The following is an 18,517-nucleotide window of genomic DNA, read 5'->3' on the forward strand; positions in this document are numbered from 1 at the left end:
CTGGCCATCTAGGTTCCCTTTTCTGCTCTGTGATCCTGACTTTGTACTGCATATTAATTTCATCACCTCAGACTGATGCTAAGGAACAGCTTAACGTCATAGACAATAGAATTGGAATCTTTCTGCACACCTGAAACAAGGTATTAGTTCATAGCTTGCTGAAGGAAGATGTTGAGAATAGCCTTTTTTAAGGGTTACTGCAGGGGTAGAGAACAAATGTCCTACTTATTTTAATAATCAATAAAATAGTGTCCAACTTACAGATCATATAAGGATAGCCGAGGCCATAAAAAGCCCATTTTACCTAGTGCAATAAAAACATTAAACATTAATAATAAAATTATAGAAAACTATGGCTTCAATACTAGAATATTTTTTAAAACCTCATTAAACAATATCTTGAATATCGGTGCACAAGAATACATGTGCTTTGTCCTGCAGTGAAGTTTATTGGCTCTTCCTAAGAACAAGCATCACTCTTTTCTGCTTGGGCTCCAAAGCTACCAGGGCTTTTGTGGCACTAATATTAGGACAAGTCTCTATCTTCTCTTCCTCTCTCTCTTCTGTATTAACACTGTCTAACGTCTTTGCTTTTCATTTTCCCCAGGGAGTTATTTCATTCTTGAGTTCCTTTATATATTCACTCAATAAATGTTTTTCAAGCATCTGTTGGTGATAGGCCTTCATAAAGGTGCTAAGGATTCAGTAATGAACAAAACAGATAAAAGTCCCTGTCTCTTTGGAACTTCCTCTCCTTCTCATCTTCCTTCTTTCTCAATGAAGATGGGAGAATCGGAATATTCTAAGTCTATTCTCCAGATTAGAAAATGCACCAGGATGTAGGCTATAGATGGGATTTGGCATGCAGAGCATTTCTTTGTTCAGAGAGGGCTGTGAATCAATTCTTAATATGGTCATTTCCAAGTTAATAAGGGATGTCCATGAAGTGGCTTGCCAGAACAGTTCTGAAAGCTGTCCTAAGAGGCTCCTGGGGAAACCTTTATCCTAACAAGGGTGGACAACAATGTGAAAAGGGATATCTTGAAAGACATCATCCACTGAATAGGAAGGTGGGATAGAAGTGGAGAATAACAAGTGTGCATGGTAGGCAGCCTGGCTCCCTGCTTCTGCCTGAGAAGCAATGATAAAAGGGCAAAATGTCCAGAGGAACTTTATTCCCATAAGTCCTGGTCTCCAGAGTACTGAAGGTTAGAGCTGTTGGGAATCCAAGCCAGGAGCTGTCAGCACAGCTGCTCTGGAACTTTGCCCTTTCCTCTCATTCACAGGACAGCTGAGATAGCCTCCTTGGTCTCTACCTGCTAATTACCATGAACTACCTTAAGCCATGAATTTAAAGGACAAAAAGTATTTGTGAAATTTTGTATATATAAGTATTTATAAATTGGGGTTACCATCTCTGGAGTGTTTGGATTTAAGCAGAGCTAGTAATAATGTGACTATATTTAAGTGCCTTGGTGTCTAGAAGGAGCTGACAAATGTTCTAAAGTGCTTAACATTTTTTTTAGTTACTTAATTCATTTGATTGAGTATGAAAATAAAATTTTTATGTTGAAATGCTTCTGATACAATTTCTTTCACGTTTCCTGCTGTGCAAGGGAGGCCACGGACTACGGGAATCCAAAGGCTTAGACTGTTCTTTTCCATCACAGCTGGTACATATTCAAAATGCAAACCCGCCTGGGTATTTCCAAGGAGAATATTCTTTTCATGATGAAGCTGGAGTAATCTATTCTTTAGTAGAAATGACCTCTGTTTTCATGGCCTGGTAACTGAACAGTTTCATATGATTTGATATATTCTTTGAGATCAGAAAAATCTGTCATAGATCTTCTCTGAAGATTAGAGCAATAAGCAACCTAGGGTTCTCTGATCTTCAAAGAAACTATAAATAATGACTCCAAGGTCACTGGAAAAAAATTAGTACAAGCGACAAAAAGCCAGACAGATGCTTTATTTAATTGATACTTGATGTTTTCCCAAATTCAAGGAAATAAAACTTTAAAAGCAGGCTTTTCTCTTAAAATTTTTTTTCTAAAAAAGGTATATGCCTATTTAATTTAAACAGAACACAAGGTAATATTGGCTACTTCTGGAAATGAAAGAGAAAGTAATTGTATTTTATTTTGAATTATGTGATATCAGATGATAAGAACGGTTTTGCTTATATCTCTATGGGTTTAATAGGTGCAGCTGCCATTTACTGAGTACCTAGTAAGAGTCTGGTATTGTAAGTGCATTACATATAACACAATAGAACGATTAAGTATGCATGCTGGGATTCAGACTTACCTGAGTTTAAATGTTGGCCATGTACCTCTGTGTGACCTAGATAAAATTAAAAATAAGGATAATAATAGTATTTATGTCAAAGGATTATTTGAGGATTAAATACGTAGCATATCATAGACACTCAATATATATTAACAATTATTGTTATTTCACTTAAAGCATATCATCAAATGAGGCCTCATCACCCCCTCCCCCATTTTATGGGATGAAATATGAGATACAAGAAGTTAGGTTCTTACAAAGGTCAAACACATGATCAAATGAAGCCCTGTTAAACTCTTCAGATCTATTCCTTTACCCACTACAGTATACTATATAAAATGCCAAATATACTAAGTAACCTCAAATTCTTTTTGAATTTGAGCATATTACAAATAAATGAGTTATATGCACCTGAAATTAGTAATATTTCCCTAGAAAGAACCATTCAGCTGCCATCACAATTGCCAAATTCACTGCTAATGTGCTCATGGGAACTTGGGATGAATTTCCGTCCTATAAGCATTTCCAGTTCATATCCTCAATCTGTTACAAGAAGAGCTTAAACACAAAGTGTGCATTTTGAAAATTAACGTTAAGCAACAACAAAGAGTCTTAAGTGTTGCTTTTTCACTACCAATTTCTATAATGGATTCTCCCTTCCTTTCTTTTTCTTGGTGGGAACAAGAGGTAAGTTTTATTACTATTGTTAAGTTCATGCATGCTCTTTGGTCTAGTTTTACAGTTAAGAAGTTGGGTTTATGAGGGCAAAACTAAATCTCTGTGGACTTGGACTATTTAATTTAGAGGCAGAATTATGCCTTAACTACTTGGTACAATGCTGGTATGCTGTCAGAGCACAGAACATAATAAATAATAATCACAATAAATGTGCTAGAGAACTGGTATAGATGTTGCCTAGATTGATGGATCTCATTTACTACCCGATGTTATTCAACTCCAATGGAAATTACAATTTGCTTGTAAAGAAATCTTATTTATTTAACTACCATCTTTACAAGAATTTTTCTTTCCCTTTTAGTTATTTACATGTGTTATTTAAGTTTGCTTTTCTTTAAAAAAAATAACATTCCTTTGAGGGTTAGTTAAAAGACTTAGCTTTGTTTGGCAGCATGCCAAGTAGAAAATCCACTATCATCAATTTTCTTTCCAATAAAAGATGGTAGACAAATTCCCAGTCTCAGCTCATAGTGTAGATGATATTTTCAGATGCTAATAAATGGAGCAGGGTCTACACTGAGCTGGAATGGATTTTTATGGGTGACAAGAGTAAAAATTTAACCACTGTATGAGATGATAAACAAGGGAGAAGTAGAAAATTTCAAAATCAAACAAAAAGATTTGAGGCATACCACCATAAGGTGGAGGACTGTGAGCTTTTCCCAACATGCTAAGGGAGAAAGAAGCAGTCTGTGTACTACTTCACTCCCAATGACACGTTCTTGAGAAGTTGAAGATCCACTGGAGAAACAACTGAAAAAGTTGCATTACTAAATTTTTCTTAAACATGTTTTTACTGGTTGACATGGTTTTTCATCTACTGAAAATAATCTTCTCCCTATAAAAGTACATGAATACACAACTCTAATACAATCTTGGAAAGCATAGGAGACTCTCTGTAGTTCACCTATGGATCTGTGGTATGGTGGCTCTGGTTGTAATCTCAGCAACACATGAGGCTAAGGCAGGAGGATCACAAATTCAAGGACCACTTCAGCAATTTAGCAAGAATCAGTCTCAAAATAAAAATTTTAATATAAGGGTTTTGGGGATGGGGTTGTAGCTCAGTGGGAGACTACCACAGGTTAAATCTTCAGTAACACATGCCTGTGGGTGCACACACACACAAAGAACCACATGGGTCCCAGGGACATGATTTATGCTTTATTTATAGGATGCAGATCAGAAGACTATCCAAACAAAATCAGTAATGTAATTACAGGAGAACCATAACCAATACAAACTACTTTACAGTTAGTTTTAATGGATTTTGGTTTCCTCAGATGAAGTACTTGATCTAACAGCCTAGATACCCAGTAGGTAGATGAGGTGATAAAAGGGTTGTACCTATTCCATACCATTTTCCTTACCAATGTCTGATATTCTATTAGAATTATTTTACGTAAATAAAAAGGTTCCTCCATGAAACATCCTTATATCTACTTACTGCATCCTTTCCTATAAACAACAAAGAACTCGGGTTTTAAAGATGTTCAGATAGACACTTAAAGAATTTTTTAAATTGGTTGAGTATCGTTTATCTGAAATGCTTGGGGCCGGAAGTTTCATATTTCAGTTTTTTAGATTTTGGAAAATGTGCATAGGCTTTACTAGTTGAGCATCTCTAATTTAAATATCTGAAATTTAAAGTGCTCCAAATTCTGAAATTTATTGACCCTCAGAGCTCAATGTTTTGGAGCATTTCAGATTTTCAGATTAGGGATACTTAGCCTATATTTGGTGGGATTGGCCCTGAGACTGTATTTCAAATGATACACGAAATCCTTCCTCTGCCAATTTATATATCTCTATCTTTTCTTTATATACTTCAACCAAAACCATATATTGAAACAGATTGCATGCATATGAGAAAACAGCTGTCTTAAACCAGATTAAGATTTATGAAGATGGAAAACAATGCCACTCTTCTAATTTTTTAGAAAATAGCAATGTAAACGTGTAACACATTTTATTATAGAATAATTTACAAATGTTTAAAATTTGTTTTAATTTCTTAATAGTAAATTTCAATGGATATGACCCAAACAAAAGCTCTTTAGAGCTAAATTTTAAGATTGTTAAAGGAGCCTGCTTACCAAAGTTTTGAGAACCTGACAAGTTTAAGACCTAACATGTTTAAGGTAAATAAGAAAGTGTAGGAGTAGAAGGGGTGTTAATGCAGGGATAGTAAGGGACTGATGAGGACATCCATCCTGTGTCTTGTATTGGGGACAGGGTTGCTGAAATGGTACTGAAAGTACCATTGTACCATTGTGGAGGAGGGGATGCAGCCCAATCTACTTCTTTGCTTTGCAAGCGACCCCACCAAAACACAGCACAATTTATAAGATCTCAAGAAACAAGCAACTGGAAGGTAGGACCCTAAAACCAGAAAAGAAATCTGCAGGTTGTTGGGTGAGCACTGAAGTTGCTTCCTTTTCTCCAGAGAATGGAAAACATTTTTGGAGTTCTGATCATTTATTTATTTTGGCAGATGATACAAGATTTCTTAATTATAATTTTGTAACATTTATTTTTCTTCTGGAATACCTTTTTCGGGGGGAGGATCTTAAAGCAGACAAATCAGGAGCAGACACAGGGAAAGTCTTACATGTATTCACCAAAAGGATGTCTTAAAATTTAACATTTACTATGCCCTAAGCATTATGCTTGAGTTTGCTGTGGTACAGGGGACATAATCTTGATTTTGGAATGAGAAAAACTGTTTCAAGCGATTTCTTTGCTATCTTTTCGGGTAATTTAATCTCTATGAGTCTTATTTTCTTATCTATAAAATATGATTAATATTTATGTCACAAGATTGTTATGGACTAAAGAGAGATAACCAGTAGGACAGTATATAATAAAATAATTTATCGTTGCTTATAAAGGCTACCGATAAATCTAACAAGAGATAAGACCCTGGGCAAGCATTTTAAAAAAACAAGGCAGGCGGTGTGCTGCACCAGTGTCACTACAGATATGTTTACAAGTGTCAACGGGTTCTAAGGAAAGAAGGGTCACATTTGTTGGGAGCAGGGGGCGGGGGGTGTTAAGGAAATTAGGGAGTACCCAATGATCCCTCTTTCCAGCATCCGACCCCAAGGTCCGCTCCAACCCAGCGCTGGAGTCCTGCAGACGCCCGCCCCCGCCGCGAGATGTCTAACAGCTTCCCCGACCGACTGGAACTGCTCCACACTAACCTAGCTCTGCTCATCCCCCGCACCTTAAGCGTGGGCGTCAGATCCAGCTCCCCAGCCTGCGTTCACTTCCACCTACCCGCGACCCTTTGCCCGGTGCCGCCAGCCCGCACTAACTGGTGACACCCTCAGCCCGCGCCGATCCCAAAGCCGGGACAGGACCGGGTGGCGGGTAGGGAAAGGAACTCCCAAGTTCCCAGCCTCCAACCACCTACTCTTCCCCCACACGTGGCCACCTTCACCCTCCCAACTCCGCCCGCCCCTCCTGCGTGGCCCGCGAGGTGGGCTCCGGCAGCGACGGAGCTCCGCTTAGGGGCCCGCTTTCCAGCTCCGGGGAAACCAGCAACCGGCGTTCGCGCGCTCGCTCATCGATTGGCACTGCCTCACTCCTCGGGCTCCAGTCGCGGGGAAAACGGACCGGGACTCGTAAAGTCCAGCGGAGCGCGGGGCGGGAACCAAGGCAGGCGGGCCAGGGGATTGCCGATTGCACGGATGAGCGCGGGTGCCGACTCGCGCTCCGTCTGGCGGGAGGCGGCGCCCGCTACCCAGTGCGGCTCGAGGCCCGAGCCTGGTGATCGCCGCCCCCTCGCCTCGCGCCAGCGCGCGCGCTGCCTGCCCCTGCCCCGGGGAAGGCTGCTCCTCGCGGGGATCTCGCGCCGCCCGGGGTGCGAACGGGCGCGCGGCTTAGGGAGGGAGCGCGCGCGGGCGGCTACAGCCCCTCCTCCCCTCCCCCTCCCGCCGCCGCGGAGAGCGCAGGGAGCAGCCCGGGGCTCGGCGGCGGCAGCGGCGTCTGGCCCCAGCTCCTCCTCCTCCTCCATCTCCTCGCTCCCTCCATCTGCCGTGGTTATGGCCCGTCGCTGGAGCACAAAAGAGTCTCCGCGGTGGAGGTCTGCGTTGGTCTTGCTGTTCCTCGCTGGGGTGTATGGTAAGTGTCCGCGTCCCTCGTTCCGTGTTGACCGAACAAAGCTGGGGCGACCCGGGGCCCCGAGGCCTCCAAGACGGGGTTTTCCCGGGAGACCCGCGGGGAGACCCCGGCCGCTGGCAGGACAAAGACCGGAGACGGGGGGCGGAGGGGGGGGATGCGGCGCGAGGGCTGTCCCCACACGGAGATGCTTTCGCCTACCTGGAGCCCCTCGGGGTGTGGGCCAGGGGCTGGGGGTCCCGGCCAGGGGGCCTGGTGGAGTAAGGGGGTGCGGCGGACTTCCCGACCTGAGCCGGAGGGCCCCGGCGCCGGCTCCTCGCGCGCTCGCAGCCGCGGCACAGTCCACACACACAAAGATGTACGACTGTGAGAAAGAAGGGGAGGTCGCCCCCGCCGCCGGCGGGACGGTCCTGCCACCCCCTGCCCTTCCTGGGTCTGGAAGTTCTCTCCCCGGAGATGTTGCCACCCCACCGATTCCTTTAGGGTCTCTGGAAAAGCAAGCACCCCGCTGCTTTCTAAATCCTGCCTCTCCACCTCGAGGGCCCGAGGCTCCGTGGGTCCCGGGCGTGTAGGATCCTGTTGGTTCACCGGGAGGAGCACGCGGGAGAAGGCCAGAAAATAGTTTCCAGCCCCTTCTCAGTCTTTCCCTCTTAGGGCGTGCAAGTCTGCTCGAGTCGTAGCACAATTGTCATTTCATCCATCATCGTCAGCTACTGTTGTCACTGCCTTGTTCTAGTCTTGTAGATCGGTGGAGTTAGGGACACCCTTTCAGGTTAAGCGAGGGCTGAACTGTGAAGTCCTATACATCAGGACTGTGTTTTTACTTTGCGTTGGGGATCAGAACAAGATCCAAGTGGAATTAATTGGAGAGGACATTCTTCGGTTGAGAGATTTGAGTTCCACCTCTGACTTCACTGTCCTTAGTTCATCAGTTAAACGCATTGATAGGCAGTTTCAGAGAAAACAGTCCACCTTTTCTTTTTGGAGTATCGCTTTTATTTCTCCAGAAGAAAATAATTACGTTACCTTTTTTTTTTTTTTTTTTTTGGTAATTTTTACTTATAAACAGTCTAAGTTTGGGCTGGGGTTATGGCTCAGCTTGCATAGCATGTGTGAGACTCTGGGTTCGTTCGATCCCCAGCACCACATAAAAATAAAAACATAAAATAAAGTCATTATGTTCATCTACAACTAAAAAAAAATTTTTTTTAATTTAAGTTTTTTGCCATAAACTAATTCGACTAGTATAATGGTGGTGGTGAAGGGGTTCAGTCGATATGTATTTCAGGAACAAGTATCATCTCTTTTGAAAGCATTTATCTGTGGCATTGAATGTGTTGATAACTTTTAAAACCTGAGAAATTACACTACGTGAAAAAAAAAACATTTGTGAACCTAAATTGGAGCCAACAAATAGTCTTTTCAGTGTAATTCATGATGTGTTTTTTCCCTTTCCTGAGTCATATATTATTTTTGTTTCTGGGAAGAAGGTAGTTTGGTCCACATATGATGTAGTAATTGTTAATGATGTGCTTTTGTGGGTCCAGAAAACCCAGTGTATGACTTTGGATTGTTAGTTGCATGAAGTAGCTGTAATCCCTGCTTGCCTGGTGACTTGTGGGTTTGGGTCTACACCAGAGATCAATAAGCTATTATGTTGCTTCTTCTAGCCTGAAGGTGGGTATAGATGTGTTCTAAGTTTGGTGTAATGGCCCAAGAGAGAAGAAAGTGAGTGGAATCTTTAATCTAGGGTGATTAGGAATGTCCAGCTGTCCATGTGCTGCACTATAATCAGAAGTGAATTCCTGTGATGTTTGATCAGACTAGATAAATAAATGGGCTCTTCTTTTAATAAAACCTGCATCCTTACTGTTTGAACTAAAAGTCTTTTGCCTCTATGGATAAGAGGTTGTGAACCCTATAATTTGTCTTGGTGCGTTTTTTATACTTGCATACAAAGTGGCTTTCTGGTAGATGCTTCTCAGAGGTTTATCATTTAGGAATTTGTGTTGAGTGAGGAATGGTTAATAGTCAAAGACTGAAACTCCTTATTCCAATAGTGTGGGACCACATAATTACACTAGCAGGTAATTATGCTAAAGGTTGATGTCTCAAGCCACAATAAATTTCAAAGTATAAGAAAAAAGGAGGTACTGAGCCAGATAGAACTTTGTATCAGCAGAGATTAAAGGAATCCTTCACCTGCAACTGAGGAAATTCTCTGTATAGCTCTCTGTGTATCCTGTCTCCAGCCAAATGTGGATTTATATCAATTAAAAAAAGCTACAATAATATAACAGTAGTAGGAGATATGCTTCCATAACAATAATAAGATTTGGGTGACTGGAATATGTAGTTGTGATGAATAGTAGATGCATCCTGAAAAAGAGTCACCACCTTAAGCCTCTTAGAACAGATGTTAGCTGTGACTTTTGAAAGCCCCCTTATACAGTCAGAAAGTGTTTTTGTTTTTTAAAGTGACTTCAAAAATAATTAGGAAATGCTGTCAAAATGACGGAATATTCCACATCATTCTTAATATAGATCTGGTGAAGAAAAGGAGGTTTATTGGCTAGTGTTAGGGAATTTCAATATTAATTCCTTACAGTGTGATTCATATTTATTAACTGCAACATTAAAGGGTTCCAATTGTTGCCTTGAATCTTTGAAACATTTTATGTACCTTTATAAAAAGTATCTTTACTTGGAGTTTTTACTCTTCATATAACCATCTTTCATGCACTAAGATATGTGACTATTATGTTTTGAAATTATATTGCTGGATTCCAAAATCTTATTTGAAACTCTAAATTGTGTGAATTACACTATGTAGTCTTTACAATAGCCTACAGTTAATGTTTTCTAGGAGTAATTGTCCAAGTACCAATAATTATCTTTTGGGAACTTAATATAGCTTCACTGCATTGAAAGTGCCTAAAAGGAGGAGAAAGTGAAGGTTGATCTCTGCAGCAGTTCAAAGTTTGAAGGGATTAAAACATTAGTGGTGGCAACTGTGAGCTGGGCATTGTCCTGGGCCTATCATCAGAGCAGAGAGTAGTTTTTTGTGACTTCCAGTCATTAGAAACTCTTGGTCTTGCTCACCTCCCAAACCAAAATTTAGTTGTGGCAGTTGCATTGCTTTATTCTTTCTGCTTCTCTTTGTCTCCCAAATCAATGTTTTCTGACTTTGACTAAAAACCACTCTTAGAATACAATTTACATTGTTTTTGATATATATATATATATATATATATATATATATATATAGAGAGAGAGAGAGAGAGAGAGAGAGAGAGAGAACAAAACAAAGTTTATGAAAATAATACCTATACTACCAGTGATACACCCAGATATTTTCTATATATTCTACCCCCCTCCCACTGTTCCTTTCCTTATTTGCTTGTTTGGACTCACTAATTTTAGACCCACTAATAAATTATAATCCTTAGTTTGATGAAAACTGCCCTAGATGAAGTCTTAAGATGTAATTTAGAATGTTTGTTTTGGTTTTAAGAGTTTGAAGAGTTGCAGATGGTTAGTTTTTGGTTATCTGTTGCCAAAGCATTCTGTAGCGGTCAGAACTCTTCCTGATGTACTCCGACTGACCCATGATAAAATTCATTTTTTAACTGATTTTCAACTTATTGTAACTAAGAGTTTTTATTGCACTGTTCTAGATGTTGTGGTAATGTACAATATTATTTTTCTCTTGCATTCTGTGTCTAATGGATGAATCTTTTCCCATGAATTGTGTGGAACATTCAGCAGCACTTTAAAAATTTCCAATTGAAAGATAGACTAGAAGTTCCAATTTTAGAAAGGTTGTAGAAATAACTGGAACAAAAGAAAAAAAGAGTAAGCCAGATAGCAATTACTTCTGAAGAAGTCAAACTTGATTACATAAAATATGTTGAATAAAACTGAATTAATTGCTTAACATAAACTCTTCCTTGAGTTCAGAATCTAAATTATATCCATATCCTAGTGAGAATACAAAGGGAGACAGTATGTTCCACAACATTCAAGGTGGTTATCAGGCAAAAAGTGTTGAATGACCACTTTTAGAGAGCTAGTAATATTCCAGGAAGAGTACAGAGGAGATTTGAATGATGTAGGGTAAATGATTTGGAAGGTTCCTAGAAAGTAAAATTGGTGAAGAAAGCATAAGAAGGATGTTAAACTGAAAAGTGAATAGCAGTTGAAGAAAATATTGATTTTAATTTTTGTACATAGAAATTTAAAGTGTATCAAGAATTTAAGGGATTGGGGAAAACTGTTGTGTTTCTGATCCGATGTGTTTTATTATTGCTTTTTTTGCTTATTGTATTTTGTTTTTGTTTTTTTCTTAAATTTTATCAGTGATATTAACAATTTAAAGAAAAAAGTAAAAAAGGAGGCCAATATATTAAAAGTTGGATGAGATTTATATAAGTTTAAGCAAATAGAAAATGTTTTGACTTTAGATTTTTAGATTATTGTTCCTCATCTTGGTGCAAGTCTTTATTTTTATGAAGGTTGTTCTAAATTTAGGAATTGAAGTAAACTTGATGATCTCTAATTTCTAAGGTTACCTTTACATTCTGTTTCTTTCCTTTTTTCCTCAACCCACATTCATCCCTTTTTAAGAGAGAGAGGTAAATAGATGTACATTACTTATCCCCATTTTCTAAGATTTAGGATTAGATTTTGTAAATACATATTATCAATCTGTTCAGGTGCATGTCATTCTTTTTTAAGTAGATGCAAATATATATATAGTTTCCACACAGGAATAACTTAGGGAATTCTCATTAAGCTATAGAAGGGAGAAAAGGCACCTAACATTTATTAAGTTTATTATAGCATTTACCAAGTTAAGATACTGTACTCAGTCTTTACTTATTGATAATTTTCAGTAGGTCTCATTTAGCAATCATAGGGGCATTTACTCCTTTTTAATAAAAGAGAAAATGGAAACTCAGAAAAGTTGTGGCTTATCTGAGATCAAACCTCTAGGAAGTACTAGAGTCAGTATTACAACCTAATCCTGTCTCTTCACTATTAATCCATTTAACAAATACTGGCTGAGCATTTGCTTTTGTGTGGTACCTTGTTAGGTACACAACGATGGACATATGTTATGGTTTGGATGTGAGATGCCCCCCCTCCCCAAAGCTCATTTGTGAGACAATCCAAGATGGTTCAGAGGAAAAATGATTGGGTTGTGAGAGTCTTAACCCAATCAGTGAATTAATCCCCTAAAGTGGTAGGGTGTGGCTGGAGGAGGTGGGAATTAGGATGTGGCTTTGGCATTGGTATTTGTATCTGAAGGGTGTAAGGTAACCTGTCCCAAGGATTGTCCCTCCCTACAGGGAGTTGTTAATTAAGTCCACTGTCCTGCCCAGTTCACTCCACCTTGGCCCCTCCAGCCCATCTGCTTCTCACCTTTTGGACATCCCACTGAGCATCTCCTGGGCCTAGTTATGTACACAGAAAGGAGAGACATAAGGGGGAAGAGAATAGTAGAACAAAGGAAGCCTAGAAAATGTAAAGAGGCAGAACACCCTCACTGCTTGGGATACCAGGATACCAGCTGTGGCCCCTTCTCCCTCCTGGGAGAAGTCTATGTTACCCTTTTTTAAATAAACCTTGCTTTATATGCTTAAAAAAAAAAATGGTGGAGTCCCTCTCTGCTGCCTGATCACCATGACATGGCTCCTTCCCTCTGTCACACTGTTGGGCCACATTCAGCCTCACCTGGAGAAATGGAGCTGGCCTTCTATGGACTTAGACCTCGGAAACTGTGAGCCGTCAAATAAACTCTTCCTCCTCTACAGTTGTTCTGGTCAGATCCTACAGCAAAAACGCTGACTAAAACAACATAGTTTCTGTCCTCATGATGCTTACAGTCCAGTCAATGAGTTGTAATAAATTCTCTAGCAGAAACAAAGAGCAGACAGTAAATAATAGTAATTAGGAGAAGACTTCTTTGCCAGCATACATTTATAAGACCTAAAGGACACCTAACCATATTAGAGATGGAGTAAGAGAACCTTGCATAAGATTTGAAAGGCCCAGGGTCAGCAAAGAACTGATGAAAGAGCTGGTGTGTTACCAGTAAATTAATAAAATCTCTGTACCTGGATAATAGTGGTCCTTAAGGGACAGGATAAGGTCAGAATGATGTGCAGAAACTGAGGGCTTTGAAAATCATGGTAGAATTTGGATTTTATTTTAAGTATTAACTATTGAAGAGGTTGAGGTGATATATTGTGATTTGTGTTTTGAAATACGTTTATTGTTATGGTGTAGAATATTGTGAAATAGGCAAGAGTAGGAAGGGCATAGTTAGGAAATTTTGGTTGTAATCCAGGAGTTTGGACCAAGGATTTGCTCTGTTGATAGGGAAAAAAGATACTTCCTCTTTGTCACAGGAGGGAAATATTTGTGTAAATTTCCTTAGGTCTGGGGTTGGGAAGGTGGATATTACATCTGATAGTTCTATTTCCTCAAAGTAATGTGACATGAGATGACTTGTTGAGAGTGAGGAAGAGAACTGAGAGGTTGAGGGAGATTTTGTGTGTGTGTGTGTGTGTGTGTGTGTGTGTGTGTGTCTTCAGTATAGTAGAAAAGTTTGGAACTTTGGAAGCTAAGTTTCTGTTATTTATTCTAGAAAAGAAAAGGTTAAGAAAACCTAATGCAAGAAGGGATAGTGTGGTGAGTAGTTGTACAACAGATAACAAGAAGGTATGAGGAGTTAAGATACATAAAGAGAAACTGAGAAGGGTCCTGGGGGGAACTTAACTCTCATAGCGCTGTGCTTTTTGTCTGCTTGAGGAATGTCTCTAGTAAGAAGCAAAGGGGAGAACAAAAACTAGATTTCAGGAATATTTTTGCCCAAGTTAAATGCTTTGAACTATTTGGCCAATAAAAATTGCTTCATGTTTTTGGAAGTCAAGAATATATTAGTAGAAAAGTGAATTTTAGAACACATTTAGAAGAACAAAGTGACCTTTTACATTTTTTTTTTTAACCTGGATTGTGTACCTTTTCGAAGATAGAACTTTAGAAGGTCTCAAAACTTAAAAGTAAATGAATCTGACATAATAGTTTTCTAGTTTTCCTCTTAAATATTTGATAACTTGCTTCTCCACTAGTACTAGTGTGAAGAAGTGAACTTGTTTTACACTGATGTACTTACCACGAAGGAGACTACCTTTAATTCATTTACATTTTAGTTTTTAGAAATGAAAAATAGTGTTAATATTTTAATATTAGAATTAAGTGGAACATGTAAAATGTTTAGTAACTGGAATTTACCTTTTCAAATATGAGGAAGAGTAAGCCTTTCATCTGACAGCTTCATTAATAGTTAAAGCATCTTTCAGGTTTTAAGTGCCTATGTCAGAGAAAATATGCAGAAAAATAAGATGAATCTTTGTATCTGAAACATTCTGAAATATAATCCAATTTCTTTTTTTAAATATATTTTTTAGTTGTCAATGGATCTTTTATTTTTTATTTATATGTGGCACTGAGGATCAAACTCAGTCACATGCATGCCAGGCAAACAGTGTACCACTGAGCCAAAACTTCAGCCCTCAATTTCTTGGAATTGTTACTATCTGTTCTCATGACACTAAAATTTTTACTAATAGTTAGAATACAGAATGTCTTTCCAAAATAATGCTGTGATTAATCCTCAAAATAAATGTGAAGTGTAGGTATTATTAGAAGAAACCGAATCTTTGAGAGTAATGATTTTGTGTACAGTTCTTATCTCTTCTGCTTCCTCTTCTTGTAGAGAGCCATTGTTGTGGGGGTTTTTGTTTTGTTGTTTTCTCTTCATTGTTGTGATGGCTGCTAAACTAGTCTTGTCTCTAGTCTTGGACTGATTCAGTCACCTCATACCTAACAGCAGCCAGGCAACATCTAAAGTATAATTCTGATTTTGTAGCTTTCTTTGGTAAAAGCCAACAGTAGTTTCCTATTCTTAAAATACTAATATAACTCACCAGAGCCTTCATGATTGTCTAGCTTTTACTTTTCTGTCTTATCTTGTGTCACTGCCCTTCACAGCTCTCATAGCTTTCTTTCCTCCTCCCTCACACAACCTTCCTGCTATACTGTAGGGTTCTCCTGCCTCCTGGCCTTTGCACACACTGTGTCCTCTGCCTGGTTTATCTTCCTTCCTGCATTACTTTCTTCACTAGGCTAACTCCTGTCAATCACTTGGCTTTCCTTCAGATATTGCCCCCTTGGAAAAGTCTTTCTTGGTTACTCAAAGCTAGGGAAACATCTGTTTAATAATGTAAGCCTCAAATGTAAATCATTACATTTAGTTTTAAATTTTCCAATAGCCACACTAAAAACACAGATGAAATTAATTTAATAATATATTTAACCTAGAATATCTAAACTACTATCATTTTAACATGAAATCAATAGAAAATAATTATTAATGACATATTCTGAATTAAGTTTTTCATGCTGAGTCTTCACAATCTTGTGTAAATTTTATACTTACAGCTCATCTTAATTAAAGTAGTCATGTTTTGAATGATCTGTAGTCACTTTGAAAAGCAGTGTCTATTAAAGCTGAATAACAACCCTGGTGTCCCAACAGTGCTGCTTCTAGGTATGCACTCAGCATAAGAAGGTATGCAGTGTGGGTGCCAAATGATATGTACAAGAATATTCTAGCCTCAACTATTTATTGTAGTCCCGGACTAGAAACAACCCATGATGTACATCAGTGGTAGAATGGATAAATAAATTATGGTATGTTAGCATAAAGGAATATAGTACAGCAGTATTTCAAACTGGTAGATCTCAGGATTCCACAATTGTTGGGGAATCCAAAAAAATGTTTTTTTAAACGGGGGATATATGTGCATTGACAAGATCAGAAATTAAAATTGAGAAATTGTTAAGAAATTAATTCATCTAAAATGACAGTAAGAAACCCATTATGTTACTATAAATAACATGTTAAATAAAAATTATAAAATGAAAAATAGCTATATTTTCCAAAACAAACAAAAAATATAATGAGTGGAATTGTTTTACATTTATGCACATTACTATAGAGCTAGAGTTATGTGTGTGAAACATATACCTATGCCAGACAATACTTATTGAATAAGTATCTTCAAGTAGATTCATTTACCCATAACTGGCGTAAATTACATTCATGTGATTCCTAGTGTTGAAACATTTTTGATTTTATGAAAGTTCCAAACCAAGATGGTAATGATACATTTGAATCAGCTAGATACATTTACTAATATTTGTTAGACTTGCATTTATATTGATGAGATCAGTTTATAGTCAGTTTTGTTGTTGATTTTGGTGATCAGGAGCAGTATAAAAGATTTCAGTGTTTTCTATTATTATTAGTAAAAGAGTTGTGTTTGTTCATGAATAGTGTAAATACTATAGTAGGAAAATAAAGATGAATAGTTTTGCATTAATAAGAGCTGATGAAAGAAATGTTTTCATTCCTAGTGTGGTTAAACTCTATTTCACTGAGTGCAGTAATAGAGATGAGCCTTCAATAAGTAGATCCTTACCTGTGAACAGGCCTTAGGAATATATTAATAAGTCAGTAAATACCTTAGTGGAGATGGCTTGGTCCCATGGTAAGTGAAACTCACATATGAAAGGCAGGAGCTGTTGGGCGGGGGATGGAAATACTAAATGTGAATTGAACTCAAGTCAGGGGGTTAAAAGTCTCTTAAATCACCTCATTGTACCTGTTTTATATATTTGATGCTGAATGGCACACTTTCCTTAAGTATAAAACATCCAGTTTTCTCTCTAGCATTAGTATAAAGGTTTCTTTGAGCACCAGATAAGATGGTTGGCTATAGTTACGACCCATAAGAAAAATACAAATGAATATAGATAAAATTGAAGAGATTTGTTTAGAATTCAATTTCACATTACTTTTTCCCTCAAATTACAATGAGGAATGTTTGATTTTTTTAAGTAAATTGTATATATACAATTGTATATATTTATAGGATACAGTGATAATCTAATGATTAAATCAAGGTAATTAACATTTTCATTTCCTTAAAACATTTGTCATTTCTTTGTGTTGGGAACCTACAAACTCTTCTCTTTTAGTTCTTTACAAAATATATAATAAACTCTTGTGAATTGTAGTCACCTTTCTGTGCTATAGAGTACTAGATCTTCTTTCTTCTATATAACTAAATTTTGGTACCGTTATCCAACCTCTCTCTAGAGTATTTTATTTGATTGGTGTTTATGGGTGGATTAGAGAGAATTAGAATCAGACTTCTTGATTTAGCTCTGCTTTGTATTTTATTGTTTTATTTTTATTCTCTGATTTAAATAGGGATCTAATTAGCTATAGTAAATATATGATGTTATGTTTCTTGAAGGTTTAGAAGAACTCTAAAAGTATTTTCTACATCTATATTTCCTTTGCCATTCTTCATACCCATCTGTTTGTTTTTTTCTTCAAAAGACTTATCACAGGTTTCTCTATTTTAGATGTTTTCAGAGAACCACTTCTTGGTTCAGTTACATGGTGTATTGATTTCCTTGTTTTCTATTTTATTAACTTCTGTTACTCTTTTAAGCTTTTAAGTTGATTCTTAAAAATTTTTGTTTAAAAATTTTACAGAAACTTGACTTTTTACCCTTTTAATGTAAAGTTCTGTTGATGTTAACACTTATACAGATTCACGTAGCTACCACCAAATTCAAGATACAAAACAGCTCAGAAATGTTCCTCCTGCTATTCCTTTATGATTAATTACATCCTCTGCCTACCCAAAGTAATCCTTGATAATCACTGATGGGTTTATTACCATAGTTTTTTTGTCTTTTTGAGGATGTTGTATAAATAGAATTGCATGATATATAACTATTTGAGACTGGAGCTTTTACTCAGTGTAATGTCTTTGAGATACATCCACATTGTTGCTTAACTCAATAGCTTATTCCTTTTTGTGGTTAAACAATATGCCATTGTATGGGTGTACCTCAGTTTTACTAGTTCATTTCATAGATATTTGAGTTGTTTTCAGTTTGGGACTATTATATATAAGTCTGCTGTAAACATTCTTGTACAGGTTTGTGAGTGGAAAGTTTTTATTTCTGTAGGTTAAATATTTAGAAGTAGAATTGCTGTGTCCTAAGTTTTATGTATGGATTGCTTTTAGAAGACACTACCAAACTGTTTTCCAGAGTGGTTGTTAACAGTTTGCATTCTTACCAGCAATGTGTGAGAGTTCCACTTGCTGTGGATCTTCACCAACTCTTGGTATTCTCAATATTTTTTTTAATTTTTGTCATTCTAAAATTTATGTAGTGATACTTCCTGAATTGAATTTGCATTTTTAAAAATGAA

General features: G+C 37.9%; 1 protein-coding gene across 2 annotated transcripts in view; it reads left to right on the top strand.

Annotated features, from left to right (window-relative positions):
• The first annotated feature begins 6,980 nt into the window (after positions 1–6,980).
• Positions 6,981–18,517, top strand: part of Lrp12 (LDL receptor related protein 12) — an 82,472-nt gene continuing 70,935 nt past the window's right edge. For both annotated transcript variants that reach the window (XM_027949793.2, XM_027949802.2), the window contains exon 1: positions 6,981–7,155. In XM_027949793.2, coding sequence (XP_027805594.1) covers positions 7,077–7,155 — 79 coding nt within the window. In that variant the 5' untranslated portion in view covers positions 6,981–7,076. The remainder of the gene's footprint in view (positions 7,156–18,517) is intronic.

Source organism: Marmota flaviventris, chromosome 15, assembly GCF_047511675.1.
Source record: "Marmota flaviventris isolate mMarFla1 chromosome 15, mMarFla1.hap1, whole genome shotgun sequence".
In the NCBI taxonomy this organism is placed as follows: Eukaryota; Metazoa; Chordata; class Mammalia; order Rodentia; family Sciuridae; genus Marmota; species Marmota flaviventris.